The sequence below is a fragment of the Marmota monax genome, unplaced genomic scaffold (genome assembly GCF_021218885.2).
Source record: "Marmota monax isolate L192 unplaced genomic scaffold, Marmota_monax_Labrador192_F-V1.1 WCK01_AAM20220418_F8-fsc00022, whole genome shotgun sequence".
NCBI classification, from domain to species: domain Eukaryota; kingdom Metazoa; phylum Chordata; class Mammalia; order Rodentia; family Sciuridae; genus Marmota; species Marmota monax.
Window position 1 is genome coordinate 13,900,620 of NW_026695215.1, and position 27,970 is coordinate 13,928,589.

A 27,970-nucleotide genomic window follows, 5' to 3' on the forward strand; every position below is an offset into this window, starting at 1 on the left:
TCTGAATGTCACAATGAGTTACCACCTCACACCCACCATGATGGCCATAATTAAGAACAAAGTACTAGTGAAGATGTGGATCAACAGGAACCTTCATACTTTGCTGGCAGGAATATAAAATAATGCAGCTATTTTGGGAACAGTCTGCGGTCCCTCGGAATGTGCAGCTACCACGTGGCTCAGCAATTCTACTTTTAGGTACTGTATATGCCCAAGAGAAATGAAAACAAATGCCCCCCAAAGACTAATTAATAAATCTCATAGCAGCACTGTTCATAAAAGCCAACATAAAGAAAAAAACCCAATGTCCATCAACTGATGACTGGATAGATTTTTTTTAAACTCTGGTATATCCACACAATGGAGTATTACTCATAGCCATAAAAAGAAGTGAAGTATTAATATATACAACATGGTAATCCTTGAAGACAGACTTAATAAATTAAGCCAGTTGCAAAAGGCTACATATTACATTTATGTGAAATTTCAGTAACAGGCAGATCTATAAAGACAGAAGTAGAATTGTCATTGCCTAGGAGAGGGGTGGGGACAGATGGTAGGAGATGAGGAGTGCTAATGAATACGAGGTGATAAAATATTATAAAATTAGCTATATACTTCAAATAGATGAATTATAGGGTATTATATTTCAGTAAAACTATTTTTACTTGTTCTTATTAGATATGCATGACAGTAGAGTGTATTTTGACATATCATACACACGTGGAGTATAACTCCCCATTCTTGTGGTTGTACTTGATGTGGAGTTACACTGGTCATGTATTCATGTGAACATAGGAAAGTGATGTCTGTTTCATTCTACTGCCTTTCCCATTCCCATCTGCCCTCCATTTCCTTCATTCCTCTGTTTAATCCAATGGACTTCTATTCTTCCCTCCCCTACCACCATGTGTGTTAGCATCTGCAAATCAAAAAGAATATTCAGCCTTTGGTTTTTTGGGATTAGCAATAAAGCTATTATTTTTAAAAACAATATCATGTGCACCAAAAACACTGACAAAATACTATTTAATCCTATTTAAGGCCAAGATTTTAAAATGTTTGGTTAACATGAAACTTAATTTTCCTGAAAAGTTCTGTTTCATTTTGTAATGCTTTACTATAGTGCCTTTGAACATAATAAAATAGAACTTGCACATAGGTTTTGAATGAATCTTTGTATCCTCTTTAGATTCAACCAGCAACATGTATAAGAAGTCCTCCCTTAAGAGTGTTCGAGGGCTGGAGATGTGGCTCAAGTGGTAGCGTGCTCGCCTGGCATGCATGCGGCCCAGGTTCAATCCTCAGCACCACATACAAACAGAGATGTTGTGTCCACCAAAAACTAAAAAATAAATACTCTCTCTCTCTCTTAAAAAAAAAAAAAGAGTGTTCGAAATGTGGGCTGGGGATTAAGCTCACCTGGGTTGAAACCTCAGCACCACCACCAAAATAAAAAAGGAACGCCCAAAATGTCAAATAGAATGCAGAATATATCCACTGATATTTAATAATAAATTAACCTGCAAAAATGACTTATGCAGTCACCACCAGTCATCGCCTCTGAGTTGTCCTCATCACATGAGCAACCTAAAACTAACCCTGCAGAAATATGTCAGCTAAGACTTAAGTCTTCATAGCATATTATATATCACATAAGAAAAATATAACAAAATATTTAGAATATTTAGAAAGTTTAATGTTCATCATCCTCGACATTCCAAAAGCATATAAACAGGAAATATAATAGTTTAAAAAATAAAACTAACATCATGATTAAGAACTGAACTACCAGCTGGGGTTGTGGCTCAGTGGTAGAGCACTTGCCTCCCATTCATGAGGCACTGGGTTTGATCCTCAGCATAAAAATAAATAAAGATACTGTGTCCATCTACAACTAAAAATATATTTTTTAAAAAAGAACTGAACTACCATTAACATTAGAGAAACTATAAAAACCTCAGGAAGGATAAGTAACTTTTGGTCCTCTTCTGACTGCAAGAAAAACATGTATCCAAACTTCTGGCACATTAGTATGCTAGTAAACATTTCTTTGAGCATCTCTGTAAGCTACTCTCCTACTTTTTTTTTTTTTTTTTTAATTTTTCCAGTAGTGGGGGTTGAACCCAGGGCATCAAACTTATTAGCAAGTCTTCTACCTCTGAACTATATCCCCAGACCTTTTTGAAATTTTGTTTTAAGCCAGGGTCTCACTAAATTGTCCAGGCTGGCTTCAAACTGCCTTACAAACAGCTAGGATTACAGGCATGAACCATCATGACTGGCTTCTCTTTTTCTTCTTTTTTTTATTTACCCCCCTGAGCTGGGATCGCTGTTGCCCAGGCAGTTTGGAACTCTTGCAATCCTGGGATCTTCCAGCTTTGGCCTCCCAAATAGTTGGACTACAGGGGCACACCACTGTGCTCAGCTCTCACTTCTAATCCGAATACTATTAAAACAATAAAAGATACTTCAAACAGAATATAACCTTTACATTTGGTCACTTTATTTCAGGATTGCAAGTTTTACATACAAGCATTATCTTCAGGTAAAGCATTACTTTTACATATTATTTTATTCACTTCTAGGATTAGTTTAGCATGCATATGAAACCACAACAGTACTTAATATTTTAAATTCAAGTTATCTATCAAGTGTTAAGAAAAGTCTATAGTATCAAGATTGTCTGTCAATAAAACACAGATCTGGGAGTAATAGTACAGTAGACCCCCCTTATCTGTGGAGTATATGTTCCAAGATCCCCCATTATCTACCTGAAACCATGTATTAAGAAAACCTATGGGATTTTTTCTAATATATACATACCTATGAGAAAAACTTATTATAAATTGATTTATTTACAAGTTAATTTATAAATTGGTAAGAGATACACAAAAACCAACAGAATCATAATATTTTATAATAAAAGTTATATGAATATGGTTTTTGTCTTTCTCAAAATATCTCTCTCACTGCATGGTGCTCACCCTCCTTGTGATGATGTAGGCAATATGATGAGATGAAGTGAGATGAATGACACAAATATTTTTATGTAGTGTTTGGCTACTTTTGACCTTCTCTGCTCATACCCCAGAAGCTATTCTGGGGATCAGGATGACATCCTGCATCACTCAGCTCCATCCCAGGAGGTGGAATCATTCATTTGTTCAGAACATCCATGCTGTATATGCTACCCTCCCATTACTCACTTAGTAGTCATCTTGGCTACCAGACTGTCGAGGGATTGAAGTACTTGAATTTAAGTAACCCTCAGAATTTAAAACTTATGACTCATTTCTGGAATTTTCTATTTCATATTTTTGGACCACAATTGACACCAGTAACTGAAACCACAGAAAGCAAAACCACAGATAAAGGGGTTTAGTAGTACAATATGAAAATAAGGCACCATGGACCTAAAGTCATTATAAGCAAGAAGCTACAATGTAATGGCAGAGTGGGAGAGCAGGTAAGTGTGGATTCACCTACTCATTAATTCATTTTTTCCCTCCATTCAACAACTTATTGGGAGCCTATGTATCAGGCAATGGGGCACAAAACTGAAAAAGATACACCTGGCCAAAGTTCACACTCCATGTGGCCCCAGGACTTATATTGGATAAACTTTAATATTAGATGTAGACTTAAAATGTGTATGGTATCTATTTTTAATATTTTTTTAGTTGTAGATGGGTACAATACCTTCATTTTATGTATTTATTTTTATGTGGTGTTGAACCCAGTGTCTCACACATGCTAGGCAAGCGCTCTCCCACAGCCCATCCCTGTATAGTATCTTTTTAATTTATCTATTTATTTAATCCATAACAAAGCAGAAGGCAGGCGGGGAACAAGGTTCAGATAAGCTGAATGACCTGAAGATTCTCCTACCCAAAGAACCTCTCAGCTGTGGACCTGGGCAAGAAGGGTGAGTCAGTCACCTGGGTCCCAGACACTCACCCACGGCTTCTTCTGTTAGTCACTAGCACATAGCAGCTCCACAGTGACAACTGTTGACATGAATCTATTTTCTTCCCTACCATATTGTAGGTCCTCAGTACAGGATGCTTTTTAGGGGTCATACACAAGAGATTCTCAAAACCTCCAATGAGACACAGATGTCTCTCCTTTCTGTGGACATGACCCCCAAAAAAGATAAGTGGATCTGGCCACGGTGGCACATGCCTGTAATGCCAGCAGTTGGGGAGGCTAAGGCAGGAGGACTGCAGTGCAAAGCCAGCCTCAGTAATGACGAGGCACTAAGCAACTCAGTAAGATGACCCTGTCTCTAAATGAAATACAAAATAGGGCTGGAATGTGGCTCAGTGGTTGAGTGCCCCTGAGTTTAATCCCTGGTACAAAAAAAAAAAAAAAAAAAATGAAGGGAAAGGATTGTCCTGGCCTTAGAGGCCTTTACTCCCCAGAGACAAGCTCTTCCAGTAAGAAATTTATAATTAAAGCAATTCTGAAGAGACACCATACTGCCATTCACCCTTACTTTTCACCATGGAATCTATCAGCACTTGAAGTCATCTTGAGAGCAACAGCTTACGACCACATTTATATCCTTAGCTTTAACTTTTAAATGTCCCTGTCTTCTGGAACCATCCAGAAAAAGTATTATAATCACTAGTCCCAGAGATTTATTTATTTTTGTCTCTATAATTTGTCTCTTGAAAATTACAATTGTTTGTCCTTTTATATTTCATATAGTGTTGAAAGACTCAGAAACCTCTAATAATGAATTACTTTTCCCAAGCCTGGAAGATGCTTGACATGCACATATTAAAATCAAGAGTCAGGCCAGGGTGCAGAGGCGCATGCCTGTAATTCCAGTGGCTTGGGAAGGTGAGGCAGGAGGATCGCAAGTTCAAAGCCAACCTCAGCAAAAGCGGGTACTCAGCAACTCAGTGACACTCTGTCTCTAAATAAAAAATAAAATAGGCTGGGGATGTGGCTCAGTGGTAGAGTGCCCCTGAGTTTAATCCCTTGTACCAAAAAAATAAATAAATAAATAAAAATAATCAGAGCCAGAAGAAAAGCATTTCAGGCGTCCTTTCAAGATGATATTAACTATAGATCAATACACTGTAAGAAACAGGTTACCTCCTCCTTGGTGTTTTCAGAGGGTAGGAGGGACCAGCGGTCAGGGTAAACCTGAGATAAGCCTATAACTCAACATTACCTATAGAATAAAGTCTAAAACCCACAACCTCATCCTCTAAGATGGTCCACAATCTGGCCCTAATACTTTCCACCTGCACCTTCCTGTATTTTCCAATACAGGAAGAGTTCTCACCACTGGACAAACCTGCATTTCCTTCTCCAATGACAATCTGAGGATCTGCTGTCCCTTTGTCTGGAATTTTCTCCTTATTATACGATGCTCATTTTTAAATATGATTTGAGTGTGTCCCTCAAAGTTTGGAAGACTGGTCCCTAGGATGACAGTATTGCAGTGGGGAAACCTTGAAGAGGTGGAACCTAGTTCAAGGTAATCAGAGAAGGAGAAGACTACCCCAGAAGGGATTAATGGTGGTCTCATGGAGTGAATGAGTTTAGAAAGAGAGGCCATCCTACATGCTTGGCCCCCCTTCTGCACTGGGTATTTTCCACCATGTTGTGATACAGCCAATGGGGTCTGCACCAGAGGCCGCCCAATCCTGGACTTTCAGCCTCTGAAACTGTGAGCCAAATAAGCCTCTTTTCTTTATGAAGTACCTAGTCTCTTATTTTGTTATAGCAACAGATCAAACTCTACCCAGTAAGCATTTGTCAACCCTTCAATGCATAATTCAAATGCCCCTCCACTTTATTTTCTTTATCTACACATATGCTCCCTCATCAGATGGTTTACAAAGATGCATAAAACATCAAAGGATGTCATCAAATTCAGCATCCTGTCAACTCTGCCCTGCCATAATTATTACCCTGGAAAGTAAGCTTTCCATTTCAGTCTTATCATATTTGGTTTCTATATATTTTGACAGCACATAGCACAAGTGTCCGTGTTCTGTGGCCACAGATGTGTGCTTTAACTCTCCTACAAGACTGTAGATATTCTGAGGGCAGAAAAAGAACTTTCTATAGTTGTATAAGTCCTAGTTCTTGGCTCAGAGCTTATAGGCCATTTCGAAAATATTTGTTGAATGAAGCTTAAGATTCCATAGAGAATAACAAAATTAAGGGGCTGGGGCTCAGCGGTAGTGCACTTGCCTGGCATGTGTGAGGCGTGGGTTCAATTCTCAGCACTACGTATAAATAAATAAAGGTCTATCAACAACTTAAAAAAAATTACATGAGATACCCAACACTTCAAAAAAAAAAAAGAATAACAAAATTAAATCCAAATGCACATCTCTTGAGCATACTATTCCTTTATGCTTGGTTTGGGTCAATTCCTAACATCTGGCTGATGCTGGCAGTTCCACTTTCTGTAGAAATGGCCCACTGGCCGAACAACAGTTACTTTTAAACATGAAATACAAGAAAAGGGCTGGTTTCCTGAGAAAACTGACCATCAGCCTCAGCATCACCTGGGAACTTGTTAAAATGTACATGATTCAACTCTACCCCAGACCTAAGGAACAGAAACTGTGAGCCGGCACCGTGGTGCACACCTGTGATCTTGGCTGCTCAGTAGGCTGAGGCAGTAAGATCTCAGGGTAGAGGCAAGCTGGGCAACTTAGCAAGACCCTGTGTTGAAAATACAAGAAGCTGGGGATGTCTATTGCTGAGCACCCAGTCCTGCAAAAGGAGGGGCAGGATTAGAAACTGAAGTTTGGACCCAGCAACCTGTTTTGTCCCGGGGTCTCCAGGTGACCCCTACGCACACTTCCATTTTAGAGCACACTGAAGCAGCTGTACTTTCCGGCAAGGTCAGTTCTTTCTGTCATCATGCTTTCCTCCTGCTGCCCCTTTCTCCATGGAATGCTTTATTCTTTGTCAACTGAATTTATGCTTCCCTTTCAAGGTTCAGCTCAAAAGTCACCTCCACCTTGAAGCCTTCCTTGACCCACTCAACAGAATTAACTGCTCTCTATTTGGGTTCCCTCAAAGCTTCACCCCACTGTTCCTCTGGTGCTCACTCATCACAGGCAGTTGTCCCTGTGTCTTGCCTTCTCCCTCTGACTAAGAACTCTCAAGTGCAGGACCATGTCTCACTCATAGCCCTGTCCCAGCCCGTCTCCCCTTATCTTCTGCAAGAAACTTCTGATTAACAAGGAAGATGCTGAGGCCAAACTCTGTCTCCATAGTAGAGACTAGAAAAAAAAAAAATACGACTGTTAGATGAGATCCTAAGTTGAGGTGGCAGTTATTAAAGGCACCTCTGGCAACAGAAATGACTTAAAGAGCTACACAGTTGAGGTTTACCCACAAATCACTTTCAGGATTTTTTAAAAATCAAATACAAATTTCCCAGAGAAATTACTTTCTCTGGTCAGAAAAAGAAGAAAACAGATTGGAAAAGCACTAGATTTAGAGTTACGCTGAAGATTCATGAGGTCAGAGACCCTATATTTGTCTTGACCATCACTGCTCCCAATGCTAAGTCCTGATTTTTTTTTCAAAGGCTGAAATTAGAAGACACAGATATGAGCTCAATCTCTGCCACTTCTATGTTGGGTAACCTCAAACAGGCAAGTCATTCTTGAAGCCTAGGCCACTTATCAATAAAGGCAGCAAAGTCAGAAAACTATTTTAACTGTCAATACACACTTTTCCTCCTTATCTTACAGTTTACTAATTGCTTTTGCATTCACTGTCTTTTTTAATCATCAAACCCACCACTGAACAGAAGCCTCCCTTCTAATGGGATCAGAAACAATCTCAGACTTTGACTTCCCATCCATGGCTATAACCAGAGGTCAGTGATTTGTGGTATCTAAACTTTCAATTGCCCTAAGGCTCATTTTGGCTGACCACTAAATATTCAGAGATTTTTCAAATAATCTTTTTTCACTGATGATAATTCTTGAGCTTAACCTGGCTGCCTGAAGATTAAAAAAAAAAAAAAAATCAAGCAAATTGCTGTTGTCATCTTTCCAAAATTAATTCATTTGCATGACAACTTTTGCTAAAAAAACATCAGTGGGTTTTTGTGAGCTGCATTTCATGGCTGGCACCTCACTGACCTGATAACACTTTATAAGAACTGGGCCACTCTTGAAAACATTGTCTGGATCAAAAAGGATGTCCCACTGAACTAAAACCTGGGAAGAGAGACGGAAGAGAGAACCGTCATCAGAGGAGAATTCTAGGAGAGTTGTTCCGTGAAAGAATGCAGGAGTCTGAGACTTTCTGTTTTGTTCACAAAGGTTATAAACACTAACTTGATATCAGACTAAAGGTTCAATTATATACTAACTTGATATTGTCTTTCCACCAAATTATTGATGAATAGCAGTAAACCCTCAGTAGAGACTCACTTATCAAACCTCAAAATTCTAGTTTGCATTGATTTTTATCTATAAACAGTACTTATATATTTATCATCAAGGACAAAAAAAATGTGGGGGAAAAAGAAATCAATATAGCCATAAAAGATGGCGCTGAAGATTGCAAAGTGAAATGAAACAAAAAGTCTACCCAGGCCATCAATCATTCACCATGAGTCACAAAGGAACTTTTATTTTAACAATTTAATCTAGATTCTGAGTACCAGTTATGGAAACAACATGAGAACACAGCCTGTACTTTCTATTAAAGGCATTCAAATTGTTTGATCAACATCACCATTAGGCCACAAACTGTCAGTCATCCACTTTGGATTTTACAGTGGTGGTCCCTGTCAATGAACTTATCCATGGACTGCAGAGGGCCCCCTCACAAGCATCCGCTGAAGAGGGAAGGTTTAGACCAGTGGGTTTTGGTCCACGACATGCCTGCTCTTCCTGCATGTATGCAGATATCTTAAACTCAAATCTAATCCAAATTCTATTTCGGCAGCAGTGCTAAAATCTCATTCTGGTTTTCCAAAAAGTTGAATGGGCTTTTGTCAGCTTATACAAATAAATACATTTAAAAAAACATGTAATTTCTTGGAACTGGATCGTTCAACAAATTATTGTGCTTCTCAATAACAGAGTAAATCTGTTTTCCTCCAGTACTGTGAGTCAACCACACCCCAAATCCTTGGCTTTTATAATGAAGAAGCCCACACACATACCTTCTTCTACCTTACCAAGGTATCCATCCACCCTAATATCAAAAAAAAGAGTTTCTCATGTATAAGCTTTTATCTACCAGAGACAGGCCTATGTGCTGTGAGTTATCTTCCAAAGATTCTGTGGTTTTATAACTGTGAATTGCTGGGAAAAAAAATCAATCATAAAAACTCAGCTTGTTATGAAGTTTAAAGTCTCCTTCCCAACTGGACTTTATGAACGAAGCTATTTCTAGCTCCTCTAGAAAATACTTTGATATAATAAGTCTTTTAAATAAGAGGAAAAACTCTCCTAATCATCTCTCAATCTTGCCCCTCCTGTGTCCCCAGTAAATTACTAAAAAGCAACTTGCTTTTACAGAAGCAGCGATGCAGGAGTCTCACTAAAAAAAAAAAGGCAAACACACAGTTTCAGACACAGTTGCACTGAAAAGAAACCAGATGATCAAATGATCAAAGTTGACACAGCCTCACATCTCATGTGACCTTATATAGTAGCAAAGTTTCCAGCAATCAAAATTGTATGACCATTTTATAACCAATAAGCCCTTATGCAGCACAAAGGCCTCTTTCTCTTTCTCCCTGATTTTCATCATCACCCAGCATAAAACGGTGCATGGGAAGTGGATGACGGGACGAGTTTGGGGATACTGAGACAAGCAAAGGGTGGAGGACAGAGCACCTGGCCCTTCCTTTCATATCCATCCGGGGCACAGACTCTGGGAACACATAGATCCACTAGGGAGGGGCGAGAGGAGGGGAGGTGAAGCACAACCAGGAAGTGGAAGCAGCTCAGGAGGCACAGGAGGCAAGAACCTCTCACCTGGGTTGCATTTTGAGACTCTCAGGAGAAGGTAAATTCCTGGTGAAGCTTGGTTCACCAAAAGGAGGAAGAGGAGCACACTTTCTCAGAGTCAACTCAGTAGCTCATTCCCATGGTCAAATCTGGGGTCTACAACATTTGTCTCTGACCTGGCACCTTCCCTGAGATACCTGTGCCTACCACCAACTAGTCCACACGGACTTCAGAACTCCCTAATTTTGAGAATTCATGGTACAGGTATGGATTCTCCCTGGGGATTTATCACCACAGTTCAAAGGCCTGAGACCAGAGTCAGGATCCACAGATATTCTAGGAGCTTCCTTCCAGCAGTGAATTCTAACACCATAGGGGAAAAAAAAAAGAAAAAAAAAACATTTACAATCCCAAAGATTTCCTAGGCTCCTACACAAGGTGAGTTCCTCACCCCACCCCCCCAATTCTAGAGGCACCCCATGGATCACTACCAATTCACTCCACACCACCCCAAATGAGAGGGGAGACAAATCAGAATGTGCTTTAATGGTGTCCCAGATTAAAAGCTGCCCTCTCCAACCCCAGGAACACTTCAAAGGAAAAGCAGATAAAGACTAAATGGAATAAAAAGTCAGAAACATATTCATCACTGCTTTTCTGTTTCTCAGATTAAATTCTGGCTCACAGAATGTTAGAAGTTTCACCAGTTAAAACTTGTGACCATTCTAAACTTCTGTTACAGTAACCACAGATAAAGATATTTGATTATTTGAGCTCTCAGTGCCTGCAGTCAGGTAAGCCTGGGGTCAAATCTCAACTCAGCCACATGTCAACAGGGTGAACTCAGATAGGCGATGTTATCTGAGCTTCAGCTTTCTCATCTATAAAAAGAGGGTAATAATAATTGCACCTACCTCATAGGATGGTTTGTAAAAATTAAAAATTGCTTGTATGAATATATTTAATATAATGTTGGACCCATGGAAAGTACTTTATTAAACCAGTTACCAATACAAATGTTACTATCTATTATCTTCAGAAAGTTACATGATATGGTCAACTTATACATGGCTACTGTAAACTTTCGGACACAATATTTGGGCACTTTTTAAGTATATGAGGCATTAATTTCAACCTACCGCCTGATTTTGCATTTGTCTAATCAATTTTCACTAATGTAACGATTAAAAAAAATTTAAAGATAATCCCTTTTTAACTAGGCCAACCCTTCTTTCTCCTGCTAAACATCTCAAGTTCTTTCAGTCTGTCCCCTCAACTGTTCTCTCCTTGACACTTTTATAAAAATAGACATCACTGCCTATCAAAAATGAAGAAGCGATTGATCACGGTGAATTTCAGCTCCCCAGTGCTGCCTGCAGCTCAGTGGAAAGGCTGAGTTTTGATTTGCAAAACAGCTATTTGCAACATCTGTTCCAAGCAAACAAATACATCCCAAAGCACCTCTTGAACTGGGATTTGGGGTTCAGCAGCACTGCCTTCTGTCTTGTTTTTCCAGGTACAGTCTGATCGCAATTCCCTTTCTCTGTCTCCACATCACATTCCTGGGCCACAAACACCACCCTTCAGTGCCATGCTCCCTGAGACCATGGCTCACAACCCCCTGAAGGAGTAGGATGTCCTGAATACACTCTCAGTCTAAGGACTTTGGGCCAACTGTTTGTCTTCTGCCTCTGACAAGCTAAACTACCAATGACCTTTCCAGACTCTTCCTCAACTCCCCCTCCTATGGATCCCAGGTCCCCAATGTACCCACCCCCACACTCTATACCCAGTTTTGAATTGGCCAGTCCCCTGTGTCTCATCTCTTCCAATGATACTGACATTCTCCCATCAGCTACTAAACGTCCTCCTTTTGATTTTTTTTATTGGTTGTTCAAAACATTACAAAGCTCTTGACATATCATATTTCATACATTAGATTCAAGTGGGTTATGAACTCCCATTTTTACCCCAAATACAGATTGCAGAATCACATCGGTTACACATCCACATTTTTACATAATGCCCTATTAGTAACTGTTGTATTCTGCTACCTTTCCTATCCTCTACTATCCCCCCTCCCCTCCCCTCCCATCTCCTCTCTCTACCCCATCTACTGTAATTCATTTCTCTCCTTGTTTTTTTTCCCATTCCCCTCACAGCCTCTTATATATAATTTTGTATAACAATGAGGGTCTCCTTCCATTTCCATGCAATTTCCCTTTTCTCTCCCTTTCCCTCCCACCTCATGTCTCTGTTAAATGTTAATCTTTTCCTCTTGCTCTTCCTCCCTCCTCTGTTCTTAGTTGCTCTCATTATATCAAAGAAGACATTTGGCATTTGTTTTTTAGGGATTGGTTAGCTTCACTTAGCATAATCTGCTCTAGTGCCATCCATTTCCCTGCAAATTCCATGATTTTGTCATTTTTTAGTGCTGCGTAATACTCCATGGTGTATAAATGCCACATTTTTTTTATCCATTCATCTATTGAAGGGCATCTGGGTTGGTTCCACAGTCTAGCTATTGTGAATTGTGCTGCTATGAACATCGATGTGGTAGTATCCCTGTAGTAAGCTCTTTTAAGGTCTTTAGGGAATAGTCCGAGAAGGGCAATAGCTGGGTCAAATGGTGGTTCCATTCCCAGCTTTCCCAGGAATCTCCATACTTCTTTCCAAATTGGCCGCACCAATTTGCAGTCCCACCAGCAATGTACAAGAGTACCCTTTTCCCCACATCCTCGCCAGCACTTATTGTTTGACTTCATAATGGCTGCCAATCTTACTGGAGTGAGATGGTATCTTAGGGTGGTTTTGACTTGCATTTCTCTGACTGCTAGAGATGGTGAGCATTTTTTCATGTACTTGTTGATTAATTGTATGTCCTCCTCTGAGAAGTGTCTGTTCAGGTCCTTGGCCCATTTGTTGATTGGGTTATTTGTTATCTTATTGTCTAATTTTTTGAGTTCTTTGTATACTCTGGATATTAGGGCTCTATCTGAAGTGTATGGAGTATCCTTTTGATTTCTGAGGGTTTTCGATCCACAGAACATCTCAACCCTGACTGTCCAGTCACCAGTTCCAATTAATCTTAGTGCCTATAACCTGGAAAAGTAAGGGTTAATGAAAGAGGCTGGTGCCTAGTAAAGAAGAAAGTTGAACAGAACCTCTGGCTATGCTACTAACTAGCTGGGTTAAGAATATCTCAGTTCCTCCTCTATCCAATGAGGGGACAGTTTGGATAAAGTGCTATCTACCAGCTCTAAGATCCTGACTGCCATTCCTCCTCATGCCAAAATACACTTACTTATTTATTCATTCAATAACTACTAAGTTCTGATACTGTAAAGCAATGTGCCAGACATTCTAAGAATCACAGTGTCAATATCATCCTCTAGAATGTGAAAAAGATAATTACGTTGACAACTATAATAAGCAGAAGAGAAATCTTGTCCCAATCAGAGGTGCTAATAAGATAAAAAGAATATTATAAGCCCATTAATAACACTCCAAACTTGAAACTAAAGTAATTTTCAACACCTTTCCTCCTTTAAATCTAGTCTTTCATCAAATGCTTCTTTCTGGTTTTGGGGGTTTTTTTTTGGGGGGGGTGCAATATTGGGGATTGACTCCAGAGTGCTTAACCACTGAGCTACATTCTCAACCCTTTTATTTTTTATTTTGAGATAGGCTCTTGCTAAGTTGTTAAGGCTGGCCTCGAATTTGCAATCCTCCTGCCTCAGCCTCCGGCAGTGCTGGGATTACAGGCGTGTGCCACCATGCCCGGCCCTGTACGTCACTCTTACTCCACTTTGCATTTACAAGTCACATGCTCAGTCCAAGCTCTGGACAGCTGTTCACCATTGTGTTTTTACCTGTCTCTAGCATTCCCCCCAATCTATAATCTCTTGTCAAAATATGAGAATCATCCCATCTGGCTGGTTTGACTCCATCTCTGTTTGCTACCACTCTAAGGTAGCCTCTCCTGTACATCAGAATACCCGCATCGAATCCTTCAGAAAACTATGGGTGCTTCATTTTCCTCCCTCCTACAAACAGTGGCTGAGACTATACTCTGTACTTAGCGCTGAGTGGGATGTTTAAGTCACGGGCTTTAACCTTCAAGAGTTTACACAGCCTGACAACTTCCTGGTCAGAAAATGAGGATTGTGTACTAAAATATAATTCACAATACCATACACAGTGCGGACTACCAGCTGCACAGATGACAGTGATAAATACCACAGGGTTCTAAAGGGGCAAACTACTTATGGCCGCAGCAATCAAGGAAGGCTTCCAGTAAGAGGTTACAGCTGAGAAACATCTTGCAACACGGAAAGACCTCAACAGGGATGAAGGCAAACAAGCATTCCAGGCCAAAGAAGGAGGATAGTTTGGTTTCAAGACCAGCAAATTCGTAGGTGGGGCTTGAGTGACACTTCTTGAAAGGAGTTTACAAGGTACAGCAAGCTAAGTATTAGACACAGCTAGTTTTCTGCTCCAACCAGACTACATGAGAAAGTGGAAAAGAACGTTTAATAACCTATTCAAATGATGAGAGGAATTTCAGCAGGGAGAGGTAAAAAGATCCCTGAAATCAGAAAACCTGGTTCTCAGGTCCGGTTTTGCCAACGAGGGACTTTGGTGGCCACAGCAAGTCATCTAACCTCCCTGGTCTCAGTTTTCTCATTTGTAAATTGAAGCAGTTGAACTGGCTGACCTCGAAGGCCCCTGCAGACCAAAACTGGACCAACTGTATATAATTTCTGCCATTAAAACATTCATCACGGGAGAAAGTAGGAGGAAAAATATCCCCTTTCTGTTTCTCTTCCTGAACTTTTCCTAAACTACTTCTGTGTCTCGCACATCACAAAGTTAACTTTCCTATAATTTAACTTTACTGTAGAATTTCACTACAGAATTCAATTTAAAGAGGAGCTAATTCCAAGGGAAGAGCAGGATGCAAAAGCACTTGCTTTCTTCCTGACACCTACACAGTGTTCAGTTTGCCTCCTGCCTTGAAATTGTGCTTAGGGTTCAAAAGGTTCTCTAAGAAATTTATGCAGCACAGCTTTAGCCTCCTACAAGTGTATCCAGGACCGCAGCCCCAAAGTAAAATATATATCCATAGAAGCCATAAAATGTGACAGGATAAACAAAGGATGAAGTATGAGAATTTCTTTTAATAGTACCAAATGAAGATTAAAAAAAAAAAAAGCTGTAATGTTGAAAGGTAAAGGGGAGGGGATTCTGTAAAGTCAGTACTTTGAAATGCAGCTGAAACTGGAAAAGTTTGACAGTGAAAATCCGCTGAAAACTGACATTTCTCACGCCGCATCCAGAGGCCCCCATGCTCCAGGAAAGACACCAAACCCAGAAAGCACGGATGCAGTTTCATTCTAGCCCTATTGATCCTATGCACCAAAAGGCCAAAGACAAATAAATCAAGTCACAGAATTCAAACGAAAAAGACGGATCCAGAAAGTCTCGCGAACAGCCACCGAAAGTTTAAAACAGAAGACTGAATCAAATGCCTTACTTTATGCAGAGATGCATAATAACGCACCATCTCATGCATATTGTTTAAATAGTGCAAATACACGATGTAACACCTGCGGGCACTTCTTGCTGCCCCAAGTGGGCAGAGCGCGTCCGGAGATCCGCCGGCGCCGCGCCGCACCGCACGGCGGGGAGAGCCTGGCTGGCGAGGATCTCTGGCTGCCCCCCGAGGAAGTCAAGCTTTGCTTTTCTTCGGTCGGTCCTGCCTGCCTTTAGGGCCCCGACTCCCGCATCCCCGCGCCTGGTACCTGCTGCGATCGTACTGCAGCTCCGGCTGGGGATCCCCGCGCCCCGCAGGTCGACTCTGCAGCTACCTCTGCGCGCCCGCCCGGCTGCTGCGCTCGCCCCCACCGCGCATGCGCGGCCGGCTCCCCCGGCTCCCAAACTCGGAATCCACTCGCCGGGTTTTGGCTGCAGCTTTCAGGGAAGGGACCTCCAGCTAAGAACCTGGTTCTGGTGGAGGATGAAAGAAGCTGCAGGTACAGGGAGGGGGGAGGAGCGAGGAGGAGGTGGGTGGGCTCTGCGGCCACGTCATCCCTGCAGCCCCCCCCCCCTTCACCAACCCCAAAGATGACCCTCTATCCCCTCTTAAACTGGAGTGGGAATTGGCATCACCTGGAGGGCTTGTTAAACTAGACCCAGAGTTTCAGGGGGTCTGGAGAGATACTTGGATTTCTGGAATGTTCTTCGGGGAAGCTGCTGCTACTAGTCTGGGTACCACATGTTGAAAGCCACAGGTCAAAAGGAAAGCTATTTGTTATGAAAGAAAAAGTTTTCTTTTGAGATTTAACATAACACTTCCTTGTCATATACCAGCCACACCTGTTTGAAATAAATGCCTAAAAGACTGTCCTCAAACAAAGGTGGGATGTTTCCCCTAGCACGTGAGTCAGGTGAATGGAATGCAGCTTCAAGAGTTCTCACCAATGTTGCCTGCAGCATCATCCCTAGCCCTTAGTGCAGTCCAGGGAACAGAGCTGTTCCTTATCTTGTTGCCCCTCCCCCCCTTTTTTTCTAAATATTTATTTTTTAGTTTGAGGTTTTTTATTTTGATGTGGTGCTGAGGATCAAGCTACAGCTTGAGCCACATCCCCAACCCATCTTGTTGCCCCTTTAACTCAGAGTCCTGCGTGCCTCCTTTGCACCCAGCACTGTGTGTGATACAGAATGGGCACCCAAGAAACCCTGACATGGTCGTAACTGGGCTGGAGAAGAAAGGAGGAGGCTGAAATTATTTTAAGAACCCAAAAGAATTTGGAAGTAGGTGAGCCAGGGAGAGGGAGGATAAGAATTTCTTCTTACCCTTTACTTAGAGAAACATGAAAATTTAGTATTTTTATCTGAGCCCAGATACACAGAGGGGTTGAGAATGCAAGGTCTCACAAAACATTTCTTTAAAAGTGCAACACAGATATCCCTAGGGTTATCCAAAAGAAATTGAAATATATGCCCAAAGTCTTTGTTCATAGGCAGTTGGGTTTTTTTTTTTTTTCCACAGTAGCCCCAGTCAAGAAGGAACTCAACTGTCCATCAATAAGCGAATGAAAAAACAAATTGTGGTAAACCTATACAGTGAGTATTACTCAGCATTGAAAAAGAAATAACTACTCACACAGGCCTCAACATGGACAAATCTCAAAATCATTTGCTGAGTTGAAGAGGCCAGAGATAAATAAATACATACTTATGATTCTATTTGTATGAAGTCTAACCTATAATGACAAGAAGTAAGTAAGTGATTACCTGGAGCCCGGATGGAGGAAAGGATGCACTGCAAAGGGGCAGTAAAAATCTTTTTTTGGTGGGGGGGCTTTGGGAATGTGGTGGCACATGCCTGTAATACAGTGACTCAGGAGACTGAGGTAGGAGGATTAAAAGTTCAAGGCCAGACTCAGCAATTTAGCAGGACTTTGTCTCAAAATAAAAAGGGCAGGTGAGGTGGCTCAGTAGCTGAGCATCCCTCTGTTCAACCTTCAGTATCCCCAAAAACCTTTGCGGGTAATGGAAGTTTTCTCTTTATTAATCATAGTGATGCTTTCACTAAATACAGAACTGTCAAAGCTAAATTGTAGACTTTAAATATATGGAATTTATTTTACATAAAGTATTCCTCAATAGAGTTGGAAAGAAAAAAAATCAAATATCTTAGGATCTTCTTATTTAGTGGAAATATTGACCAAGATAAGTTCATGAGGAAATGCAGACTAAACAGGTGTGACCTGATTGTGAAGGAAGCAAAATAAAGCTGCCCTCCAGAGATAGCTAAAAGTAATCAATATAAAATGTCTGAGGCAGCCATCGAAAAAGTAACCAACCCAAAGATAGGGCTTGTAATGTATGAATGATAAAACTAGAGCGTTTACCAAAAGTATCTTCCAAATCTGAATAGTAAATAGAGTATATCATTGGAAATGCACAAGCAGTACGTTCTTTTTTTAATATTTATTTTTATTTATTTATTTTTATGTGGTGCTGAGGATCGAACCCAGGGCCTCAAGCATGCAAGGCAAGTGCTCTACCACTGAACTATAACCCCAGCCCCAACAACCAGTACATTATTTAAAAAAGAAAATTGTTCTCTGCTCAGCTGACTGTATGACCACCAATAAGGAGCAGGGTTTTCAAATTGCGTTCATAGGAGCCATAGGTTTCGGGAAGATAAAAAACCAGACAGGGTTCTGGGGCAGGGACCTCAGACCAGCCAACACAACTTATTTACATATTAATTACAAGATCTTATTTGATAAAAGTGTTCTACTGATAATTCAAAAAGTAATCATTTGAAAATACTTGAAGTAATAGCACCAGGTAGGAAGAATTCACACAGAGGAGATGCAGTCTTGGTGGGCACAAGTACACTGTAGTCGTGGTAATAACCCTAGGTTCCAGTCTTTCTAGCTTAGTCCCAATTTTAAATATTTGTTATGACATGAATCAGATCTAATGATGCATTCCAATTGTTGATTTAAAAAAAAAAAAACAAGGATGGTTTTCTGGATCTTCTACAGTTTGTATAAAATACCAATAACAACAATAGCTAAGAGTTCTTGACCTACTGGGTATCTCTCATCATTTTAAGCACTTGTGTTTTCTCCTTGAAGATCCATGGCAACCCTATGAAATTAGCCTCATTTTGTATGAGAGAAAACCAAGATATAAAATGTTAATTACTTTTCTCTAAATACAACTCAATAAAGACTAAAGAAGTAAAAACTAAAGACAACTAAATAAAAATGTCTCTTATATTAAGACAACATTTGCTGATTCCATACTTCTTCCCAAAGATCCATCTGAATTATTAATTTATTTTTATGGGCTCATTCTTGGAGCAGACTCCACTGATCACCACCATCATCATCTTCACCATCAACACTAAGGTTTATTCTGTTTCCTATGTACTTACTTCTGTGCCCAGAAGTTCACCTACTTTATTTCACTTAATATTCACAAGGACTAAAGTAGAGATTCAGAAATATTATGTAACAAAGACAGTGAATGATGGAACCAGGATTCTGACTCAAGTTCAACTCTCCAGCTGTGCTATTTACCATAATACTAGTCCCTACAAAATTACGTCTCTTACTGTAAAGGGGAAAAATAGGCATTCTGGATTACAAGTGAGTCTCTGTGAATGTGTCTAGTGTTAGAAACCAGAGAATTACAGTTTCTAAAATAAGTTGTAACCATAACACCCAACTGCCACCTGGCCTTGATCCAAACCCTGGAATCTGCTGTTACCAACAAGTGTCAATTTCATGTCCAATTTCAGGAAACATGGATGCATTTTTAATGACACAAACAAGTACAGTGAAAATACTTAGTTTATTTGGTCATTTTTCCAGGATGAAGAAAGTAGAGAAAAATACAAAAAAGTGGAAAAGAGTAAAATTCGGTATTCATTTCAACTTTGACTTTCTGATAGGTTCTTTTTCCCAAGATATCATTTAAACAATAATTGAGAAATAGGACAGAAAAAAATACAAAAATATCTCTGTCTCACACACACACACACACACACACAAACACTATTTAAGAAATTGGATCAGAATAGACAACCAAGTACACATAACTACACTCTACCTACTATTTAAAATCTCAGAAATTGTTAAGAGATACTCTTTTAAAAAGTAAAAAAACAAGCTGGGCATGGTGGCACATGTGTGTAATTCCAGCGACTCAGGAGGCTGAGGTAGGAGGATCGTGAGTTCAAAGGCAGCCTCAGCAACTTACTGAGGTACTTGCAACTCAGTGAGACCCTGAATAAATCTTATCTAAATAAAATTTTATCTAAATAAAATATATATTTAAAAAAAGGTTAGGGATGTGGCTCAGTAGTTAAGCACCCCTGAGTTCAATTCCCAGTACCAAAAAAAAAAAAAAAAGTAAAAAACAAACAAAAACTAGGAAAACATGAAAAATTTCTGTCAACAAACCAGGAATATTGAGAAAAGATAGACTGCAGAAAGATTACATCTGAGAAAAGCAAAAATGGGGTGCTGGGAGGTGGAGCTCTGGGGCAGAGCATGAACTTAGCATGTGTGAGGTCCTGGGTTCAACCACCAGCACCCCCAAAAGAAAGAAGAAGAAAAATTCAGCTCAAATTCTGTGGAGGCCACAGTTAAGACAAAGTTGGTGGAAGTCCACATGAGCTCACAGTTAAGAGATCAAGAGATGGGAAGGAGGTCACTGAAACAGTGGCCAAGGAGAGAAACCGGGGAAAGGTCAAGATCACGGAGGCTAGTCCACTCCATTCTCCTCCCAGTGCTTCCATACTGCAGCCCAGGGAGCTGAGATGGCCAGTCTCCCTCACCTGGAAGACACTGTCAACAGGCGCTTGCCTCTGCAGGGCTGCTCCTTGCCCCAAAGCTGGCTGAGGCCGGCCACAGTAAATCAAAGGAAAAGTGAACAGAGATGCTAAAACGCAAAATGGAACAGATAGATACTAACTCATTTTTACACATTTGGGGAAAACAAAAAATCATTAGAGGGGCACCATTTCTACAACTGATATTAGAGAAAACAGAGCAATCAGAAAATATTGGAAAATTGTAGTTAATATCATTAGAGAAACATGAGATGTCATGTGTACAAAAAATTAACCATATACTTGGGAATTAAAATTTGGAGTGACTACAATTAAAAAAAAAAACAAAAAAAAACCACTAAACTAAATGGATGGTTTGGGTTTCAGAGTAGACACAGAATAGCAAGTGAAAAATTGAGCTGAACAATGTTCCTAGAGTGACGTCAGGCTAATAGAGGCAGGAAAAAAAATGGCTTTAGAGCCCCAAAGAAGGAGCTGGTACAGCTTATCACCTTCCCCATTCTCCCTCTACACCTTGCCCATTCATGTTTGGAAAAAATTAAACCATGGACAACATTACCTGAGATAGAAGGCAAATTTTCAAATGAGCCGTGGGGTGTAGCAGGGACTACAGATTGTTCCCCAGAATCTTTTCATCTGTGATACATTTCATAGACGAAAATGATGGACTAGTAACATATTAACAGAAAACACCCATGCACTGCCCCACTCTCTCCTTGGATGCCTTCCAGGGAAGCCAAAATCAGTTATTTTCCAAATCACTTGCAGCTAGGTCTCCAAATATGACTTAAGTTCCACCAGGTCATTTAACATTTTGATTCAAATTTGAATTATATGGAGACAGACGCGAGGCGTTGTATTACTTTGGCGGATTCCCAATTCCGCAGCTTCTTGATCTTTTTGGGGTTGACACCTGCTTTAACAGGTAATTAGGGGGATTCTTGAAAATTCACTATTAAGTATACAGATCCCAAGCATTTTGTGTGTTGTCTACGGCTCTTAACAAGCCCCTACCAAAAGGGGCTTCAATCTCATAGGCACTGTCCATATTGGAAACAAGTTTTCTTATTCAAAAATTATGTCTAGATAAATGTGGAAACGAATGCTAGAAAACCGAAAAACAAAAATCTTAGCAACAAGTCCAGAGAAGGCCAGGAGTGGTGGCGCATGGCTCAAATCCCAGCTTCATGGGAGGCTGAGGGAGGAGGATAACAAATTTAAGGCCAGCCTGGCAACTTAATGACACCCTGTCTCAAAATAAATAAATAAAAAGTCCTTACGGTAGAGTGCTTGCCTCTTGCCTAGCATGTGTTAGGCCCTGGGTTTAATTCCCAGTGACACCAAAAAAAAAAAAGAAAGAAAAGGAAAAAATTACAGAGAACATTTTTAGCCTTTGTGGTTAAGCTTTCTAAACAAGATGCAAACCCAAACCCCAGAAACTATACAGGAAAATATGGACAAACTTGATATAATAAAAACTAAAATTCCTGCCAAATAACAGACTAAGAAAAATATTCTCAGAATGTAATCAGAAAATGGCCAATATTCATAATATATTAAAATATTCTTAAACAACATTTAAAAAGACAACACCAAATTAAAACCAATGAAGTTCTAAACATGTAATTTTATAGAAAAAGAAATCCAAAGGATCAATAGACAAATAGGTAGATGCTTGAACTTGCCGGGAATAGAGAAATGCATGTCAATATGTGTAAGTGCTCTAACACAAACCAATCAAAGCAGAATCCAGAAGTGCCAAGATTAAAAAGCTTCCCCCACACAGAGTTTCAATGTGCAATGTGTAGCAAGGTTAAGAACCATTGCTCTAAAATGCTCAAAGTTTGGACTGTGGACCAGCAGCATCAGCATTACTTAGGAGCAGGTTTTTTAAAAATGCAAATTTTTAAGTTTCTTTTCAGACCTGTTGAATCAGAATCTCTGGGAATGGTTTCCAGGAATCCATTTTAAGGAGCCCTCCACATCATCTAGATGCATGCTCCAGTCTGAAAACTCTAAAACCTTTCTTTTGGTGCTTTATTTCCTTACAGAGTTACTTGGAAGATAATATCAGATGAAAAAGTATTTTAAGAAAAGTAAAACTAATAATTGCCAATGCAAACAATCTTTACTATTCTGATACCTATTATATGATCTTAAGGTCCTAGTGGAGACCTCAGTAATACAAATGAGAGTAATTTATTACAAAGATAGAAATCTCCCAGGTGCATGGGGAGTACTTCATGTTCTTATTTCTGAATTATCTCCAAGTCCTAGTTCTATACAAAAGTCAGAGTAGACGTGAAACTACCACAGGGATAGCAAGACAAATGGCTTACTTTTAAATTTCTTCAATGTTGTGTTACTTTATAAGAACTTTCGTTTTGTTTTTATTCCATTTGGTAATGGGTTTTTATAGTGTTTCTACTACATGGGATAAATGTATTAGTGCAGTTTGGCTGCCATGTGCCATTTATTTGGCTTTATTAGATTTCAGAATGTGGGCTTGTAGTTCTCTTGTCCGTTATTTGAGGTTTTGGACACAATTCCTATATTTTATTTATTTATTTTTATGTGGTGCTGAGGTTTGAACTCAGGGCCTCACACGTACTAGGCAAACACTGTACTGCTGAGCCACAACCCCAGCCCCATTATTTGAGTTTTTAACCAATGCAAATCAACAGACATGTGTCTGCTCCCTTTTAACCTTAGTCTATGTCTGGCTATACTCAATACACAACTAAGCAATTGAAGAAAGGGAATGGTATAATCATACTTGAGTTTCAAAAAAGCTGCACTGACTGATTTGTAGAACATCACCAAACACCAAACAACACCAGCACCACATAGCAGCTTGTTAGAAACACAAATTATGGAGTGTTTGTGTGTATGCCAAGCTTTCTATTGAAGTCCACTTCAAGCATAGAAAGGAATTCGTATAAAACTGTTTTTATTTTATAGTATTTCTTTAAGATTTCTACTTTAATGTATTATTTGTGATGTGCACTCTACAGGAAAATCCTGAAATAATGCCACAAATGTGGGAAAACAGAAACAACAATGTATTCTGATAAAACTTGCACAGAATTTAGGCAACCTGTTCTGAGATGCAAGTCAATTTCTAATTCAATGTGTTGCAGCGCCATCTGGTGATCATTTTCCACAGTAACAGTAGTTTAATAATTAATGGTGACAATTCTATACAGGCTGACTGGAATCTCCAGGACATTAGTTGGCCCCCTTTTGTCAACTGGACCTGGGACCCCAAGCTTAGGAAGTATATCAGGAATACTGAAACACACCCACACACCAAACTCTCTTCTTCCTGCTTCACTGTCTCTCCCACACTCCATCTCCCCAAATGATAAAAGAGGGGAGATGGGAACACAGAAACCAACTGACAGTTGTATTATGTCCAAATTTACTTCTGTACCCCAGATCACATTAGACTACAGTACTAATATATATATATCTCTCTCACACACACACGGTTAATAACATGCATACATTAAGGCACATATTCTTTTAATTTCAACAATACTATTGGTCAAAAAAGTTGGGAGTCCCCAGAATGGAAAATAGACTGGAGAGAAATATTTTACCAACTGAAAAATAACAAATGTTAGTTATGATTTTAAAATTATATTGAGAAAGATTATAAAATAACCATGTTATCTGGAAGGCTTAGAACCAAGAGACTCTTTAATCACTGGAATTATAGGCATGCAACATCATGCCCAGCAATTCAGATTCTACTTTAAAAAACAACAACAACAAAACAAAAACCTGGATATATGTTAAAGCCTCATTATTTTATTCCCTTCTTTTCCTATCCCTAAATACAACTATTTTGAAGTTGATATATATACTTTCCAACCATATTCTTTTGAGGAGCTGGGGATCAAACCCAGGGACATATGCATGCCTGGCAAATGCCCTATCACTGAACTATACCCCCAATCCTCCTAATTTTGTTATACTTTTAGCATATATGAGTGCCTGTGTATACATGTAAACTACAATACATGTATACCCCACAAAGCATTATTTTATAGTTTTCAATTTGTATAAATGAAATGGTACTATTAGGTATACCTTTGAAATTTGCTTTTTACACTCAGTATTGTTTTCAGGATTCATATTTGTAGGCATATGTAGTGTAGTTCATTCACTTAAACTAAGACATGATTTTCTACTGTAGGACTACCGTCTCTTATTTGATGTTTGTGGTGTATCTTGCAAGGTCGATATTATTCATGCTATTTTACAGACAAAAAAAAAAAACAAAAACAAAAAAACCCCAAAACCCCTGAAGTATAGAGAAATTAAATAACTGTGGTCATACAGTTTCTACCAAATCAAATGAGAACTTTTGCAGGGCCTGTGACTCCTAAAATCATGTTCTTTCCATTGTAAAATTCATTACTCATTCAACATTTATTAACTGAGCACCAACTAGGAACCAAGCACTATTTCAGGTCCTGAGTATCTACAGTGAACAAAACAGACAAGATTTTGTTCTCAAGGACCATATATTCTAGAGACCATCAATACAATAATATGTAATATACCACTTGGTTCTAATTCCCATGAAGAAAAATAATAGAAGACGAGGAGGAAAAAGTGTATGCGTGCTAGTCTATACGAGGTTCTCTGGTGTTATTTCAGCAAATACGCCTGAAGGAAAAGGGGCAATATCAGATGGTAAAGGAGTTCAGTGTCAAGGCAAAGGGTTTGGCAAATGCAAAGACCCTGAGGCAGGAGCATATTTGGTTGTCATTCTATCACATTTTTTTTCTTCCTTTTTTTGGTTGGCACCAGAGATTAAACCCAAAGCCTCACACATGCTAGGCAGGCACTCTGCCGCTGATAACACCCCAACCCTTTAAAAAAAATGTTTTTGAGACAGATCTAAGTTGTCCATTTCTGAATGTTACTTTAAATCAAATATCATTTTGGGGGCTGGGGTTGTAGCTCAGCGGTAAGAGCGCTCGCCTACCATGTGTGAGGACCTGGATTGGATCCTCCGCACCATGTAAAGTTAAAGATATTGTGTCCAACTAAAAATAATAAATATTAAAAAAAATTATTATTTTAAATTCCATTTTTAAATATTAAAGGTTGGTAGGATCCTAAATCTAGGAAGCCGAAGAGTAACTTTCGTTTGGGGGAAAAAGATTGCTAGAATCGAAAGGACAAGGATAGGCCCACTTCTGCCCTGGATTTTGTTGTTGTTTTGTACTGAGGATTGAACCCAGGGGTACTTAACCACTGAGCCACATCCCCAGACCCTTTTTGTATTTTATTTAAATTTAAAATTTATTTTATTTAAATTTTGTATTTTATTTAAATTGAGCTCAATTTCTGAGGCAGGCTTTGAACTCGCGATCCTCCTGCCTCAGCCTCCTGAGCTGCTAGGATTAGGGGCATGAGCCACCGCGCTCGAATCCGCCCAGATTCTCTCAGGAGAAAAACCCTGGACAAGAGTGATGGCTAAACGAGAAGCACTCGTTTTGAGATGTGACAGCGTTGTGCGGGTGGAAACCCTTGGCCTTCGGTTGCTGAGCTGTTTCAGTTCTCACTTCTGTGAGGAGGAGTCTGGGCTGGTGGTCGCTCAAGGCTTTCCTACCCAGCTCAGGGTTTTGCAGCGCTGAGCGCCCCAGGGACAGAGCCCAGCTGCTTTGAATCCACACAGCCCGCGAGACACCGGTGCAAGTTCGCCCCGCCCCTCTCCGCCTGCTCGCCCCGCCCCCGCAGCCTGCCGGCTTCCTCCGGGTCCTAAGAGGAAAATAAACAGTGTTTGATGAACCGGGTTGGCAGGAGCTTCCGGCAGGAGTTTTGAGCCTCGCGAGGCCCCGTCTGGTGCCCCGCCATCCACCAGAGGCTGCTGTGGAGACCCGGAACTCGCGGCGGCGTGGTTGACGAGTGGCGCGCTGGCTCAGCATGGGTGAACAGGGTCTGGAGCTGGCTTCCATGATCCCGGCCCTGCGGGAGCTGGGCAGGTAGGGCCAGGTCAGGCGGTCTTGAGTCCCGCGTCCTCCTCCTCCGGGCCGGCTGGCGGCTCACGTCCCCCTCTCCCGCCGCGGTCCTGGGTAAAATGTCCGGCGTCGGATTTGGGCGCCCCTGCTGCGGAGTGGCGGTTTTGAGGACGCGGTGGCGTCGGGACGGACCTGCGGGTAGCGGGTCCGAGCGGAGCGGGGCGTCAGCCGGCCCGACTTGGCCTTGGGGACGCCCGGGAGCTCGCCCCGACCTGGAGGTTCTGTGTGGTGCAGCTGGAAGGAAGTGTCCTCGCGGATTGCTTTCGGGACAGTTTCTCTTCTTTATGGTCCCTTGAGGGATTGGTTTATATTTTGTCCCAAAAACTGCTTTGGGAGGAAAAGTCACGGCTTCTGAATTTCTGCAAGGGAAATCGGTAGCTGCAAAAGGCAGTTGAATTTCTTTCTTCCGAGTGAAGAAAGCCCCTTCTGAAGTCCCTTGGCATCCATTGCCCAATCCGTACTCCGTTAGTGGAGTTAGAAATCAGAGGGCTCGGACACAGGGACCAAAAATCTAAGCGTGCACAGCCTTACCAAAGTTTGAAAGTCATATTTCATTTACTTATGCCTGTTTTCAGTAAATCACCAGAGTAACATCATGTTAAACCGGTTTTTGTTGTTTTTTAATTTTTTCTTTTGTTTTTAGCTGTAGATGGACACAATACCTTTATGTGGTGCTGAGGATTGAACCCAGCGCCTCACACGTGCTAGGCAAGCTCTACCCTTGGGCTGTACCCCCCTCCCTGTGGTTTTGTTTTGATTGCTATACCGAGGCCACCCCAGAGGCGCTTTATCACTGAGCTACATCCCTAGGCCTTTTTAAACGAATTTTTAATTCTGAGACAGGTTCTCACTACCTCGAATTTGGGATTTTCCTGCCTCAGCCTCTCGAGTAGCAGGGATTACGGGTTTCTTGGATTTATAAATAGTATGTTTTATCAGTAGAGTTTAGGTTACCCTTCAGTTGTTTGTGGTCATTCCAAGAGAAGAAGAGAAAAACTTACCTACAGAGAATTGTCTAATGGTTTTTCATTGCCATGACTTTTTTTTATTACAACTACTTCAGTACTCATTTATCTATTTTCATAGTATTTCCGTGATTAGTATGAGGCAATGTTATTTTTATATATTAAGAAAAATAATTGGAAGAACCAAAGCCACAGCTAGCAGGTTTCAGGGGCTAGGTTTCAGATTCAGGCCATCAAGTCTTTTTCTTCTTCTTCTTTTTTTTTTTTCTCCCTTATTTAACCATGACAGACTTTTGGGGGAGAAAAAAAAAGAATGAGATGTTGGTGTTCTAATTTGTGGGTCCTTCTCCCTAAGTCAGGGACTTACATCAAATGCCCCATTTGTTTCTGCTGTTAGTATTCTTTACTCTGAATAGTCTCTGGGTTATCTTTCCACTCTTCTGCCTTTGACTCCTGTCTGCCATATGATGAATCCAAGTAGGTTTCTCCAAGCCAGATCTTCTATAGAATTGCACACACACACACAATTATGTACTAGCAATTTCATGTAATTAAGACTCAACTTGTCCAATACAAATTCTTCATGTGTCCTAATGTTCCCAACTTTTTTTGTAATTTAATTTT

At 40.4% G+C, this 27,970-nt stretch overlaps 2 protein-coding genes across 7 annotated transcripts in view; one reads left to right on the forward strand and one right to left on the reverse strand.

The window, feature by feature from the left end:
• Pls1 (plastin 1) overlaps nucleotides 1-15,868 on the reverse strand; it is a 118,172-nt gene extending 102,304 nt beyond the window's left edge. Inside the window, exon 1 of the mRNA XM_046431914.2 lies at nucleotides 15,767-15,868. The gene's annotated coding sequence lies outside the window, so the exon portion shown is untranslated. The remainder of the gene's footprint in view (nucleotides 1-15,766) is intronic.
• Nucleotides 15,869-26,186: 10,318 nt separating this feature from the next.
• The window catches only part of Atr (ATR serine/threonine kinase), a 111,507-nt gene continuing 109,723 nt past the window's right edge, over nucleotides 26,187-27,970 (forward strand). For 5 of the 6 annotated variants that reach the window (XM_058574885.1, XM_046431924.2, XM_058574886.1 and 2 more), the window contains exon 1: nucleotides 26,187-26,345. In XM_058574885.1, coding sequence (XP_058430868.1) covers nucleotides 26,287-26,345 — 59 coding nt within the window. In that variant the 5' untranslated portion in view covers nucleotides 26,187-26,286. The remainder of the gene's footprint in view (nucleotides 26,346-27,970) is intronic. The other variant, XM_058574887.1, reaches the window with a different exon arrangement.